The sequence below is a fragment of the Penaeus chinensis genome, chromosome 20 (assembly GCF_019202785.1).
Source record: "Penaeus chinensis breed Huanghai No. 1 chromosome 20, ASM1920278v2, whole genome shotgun sequence".
Lineage (NCBI taxonomy): Eukaryota > Metazoa > Arthropoda > Malacostraca > Decapoda > Penaeidae > Penaeus > Penaeus chinensis.
The window spans coordinates 20,077,543-20,080,042 of NC_061838.1; the positions used below are offsets into that span (position 1 = coordinate 20,077,543).

The window sequence follows — 2,500 nt, forward strand, 5'->3', positions numbered from 1 at the left end:
TTTACAACATAATAATCTATTAAAGGGGTTATCACAACAGAACAGATTTTCATGCATCTTCAAGTATCTATAATCTATTCACTTTATGTCACTCTACTTCTACCAAACAAGCACCTTTAATCTGTACATGTATTTGTAAATTCTTCAGAGGTCTAGCTTTAATCTTGTCTTTCTTTTTATCCTTTTCAGCATCATAACAGAGCAATATTATCTAACACATTTCTATGAAAATCATAGACTACAAATCCTCATTCTCCATAAAAAAGCCAACAGTATTTAGGCAAATGATGCCCTCAGTCTGGCTTCCCTTATTCCCCCAAAGATAGCATTTAGTTCTGGCTGTAAGTCCGGAATCTGATAAGGCTATTAGAAACATCAACTAGAACATATAAAAAAAAGTAACAAATGGAAGTTACTATCCTTTATTACAACTGTGATAATAATAGGAGATGCTCTATAAGCAAACATACATATAAAAATGACTTATTAGTGGAACAACAAAAACATCTGTTTGCATTTTGAATAATATTCATACCAAAAATCTCCTTCTGACTTTTGTAGAAAGTACAAATTAACACATTCCCCTCAGAAACAGGAATCAAAACTACCCTCCTAGTGCCGAAGCTGCAAAACTTTACCAGTCGGGAAACTGGGCTTATTCTGCTCCCCTAGGGCCAAGGCATCACCTGATAAACTAAAAAAACGTGACTTACAGGTGGTGCACATTGTGCTGCAGAAGTAAGTTTGTCTTTTGAACACTTAATATACCTCCCGTGAGCCACATTGGGACTGACCATGGGTGGCTTACATTGTGCTGGGGATATCCTATATTTACATGGTAATCATCACTTTATCAGCTACCAGTGATCGATCCATGGCCAATTTTCTCATGCATGTCCATTGTATTTATTGGTACTATTTTGTTCTTATAGTTAATGAACACCTAATGATTCTATGCAGCTGAAACAAGCAGAATTGTTGACAATGACTGAGGCTCTTCTGATAAAGAATTCATTTGTAATTAATATGAGAAGTCTGACATGACTGATGATGATTCTTTGGAAGATGAAGAAATGGATGACAAACAGATCAGTAATGGGAGAAGAAAGAATGACAAGAGAAACAGCAAAAACCATTACAACAATTATATTTTGGAAGCACTATAAAATGCATCAGTCAGCGACAAAAAGGGCAAGAAATTTTAGCTATTGCTTTATAGGGATATAAATTGTTTTGTTGTATGGAAGTAGAATTTAGGAAAATTTAATCTTTTTCACAGTTAAAAAGTAAATTTATTTAAATTAAAACTTAATATGTATGAATATTTCAATAAAAATGTTAGAATAAAGAAAAAACAACATCAAGGAATACTATTTTTATGCATATTTACTTTCAAAATGAGTCACAGAATGAGTATACGTATATTCTTTGTTTCTTTCAATCAAAACTGTTTTGAAATGATGTTCTTTATCATTTTCAACTATTCTTTATTAAGAAAAAAAGCATAACTTATGTAATTACACTTGAGTATGATTAAAAAGGGCAAACTGCAAATCTACACGTTTTCCCCTTTTTTGGTCAGCAGGCAGCCCACTACACAGTAGGGCAGATTACCCCATGGTACACCAGTGGCCCACTATGAATGGAATGGGTTAAATGTCTCATGACACATTTTGGTGTATGGACACTCAATTTGAAGAGGATACACTACAGATATGTAGACTGTGCATGGTACACAAAAAACTGCACATATGTGATAGCCCCATGACATAGTCTGTGAGGTACAGATACATTTCCTTGGCCCTCTATATTTTGGGGGGTTTGACAAAATAAATATGTAAGATAAAAAAGTACACTCTTTGTTTGAAATATTATGATAGTCTACAATGACTAGAAAATTCAACTCTCCTATATGAATATTATACTATGAAATGAATTATAGTTACATATATTCCTTCACCATCCCATAAGTTGAGGGCCTTGGAATGGTGAAAAATCGCACAGCTCCTTAGTTACAAACCAATGCTATTTTTAGCTACAACAGTTGCAGCATAAATTGACTAAGAAGTCATGCATGATACACATAATTCTGAATAATTCTAGTACGATAAATTCCTCAGCATATCTTACTTTTACCACATATGTAGTAAAAGTGCATTTAATAACACACTCTTAAACACTGGTGTCTGGTACATGTACTGTTCACTTTGGTAATTAATTCTTTAACACACAATTGGCTTATTCACCAATCATTAGGCCTATCTGATCTCACCTCTTTACCCCACTCCTTGATTTTTCAAGAAAAGTTCTTATTTCTATTACTTCTATTACTGTTATTCATTATTTTTATTATCATCATTACTATTACTCTGAAAAAAAGGATATTAACAATAATAACAGTAGTAAAATACCCTAAAGCCTTTAAAATTCAAAGAATGGGGTAAAATGTGAGGTCAGCTAAGACTAAGCCAAAAACTCACCTGGTAACAACTCCACTCTG

The 2,500-nt window shown here is 33.3% G+C and overlaps 1 protein-coding gene across 2 annotated transcripts in view; it reads right to left on the minus strand.

Annotated features, from left to right (window-relative positions):
- The window catches only part of LOC125036030 (adenosine kinase-like), a 17,952-nt gene that overhangs the window by 1,645 nt on the left and 13,807 nt on the right, over positions 1-2,500 (minus strand). For both annotated transcript variants that reach the window (XM_047628390.1, XM_047628391.1), the window contains exon 3: positions 2,481-2,500. This exon is cut by the window's right edge and continues 145 nt beyond it. In XM_047628390.1, the coding sequence (XP_047484346.1) occupies positions 2,481-2,500 (20 nt within the window). The remainder of the gene's footprint in view (positions 1-2,480) is intronic.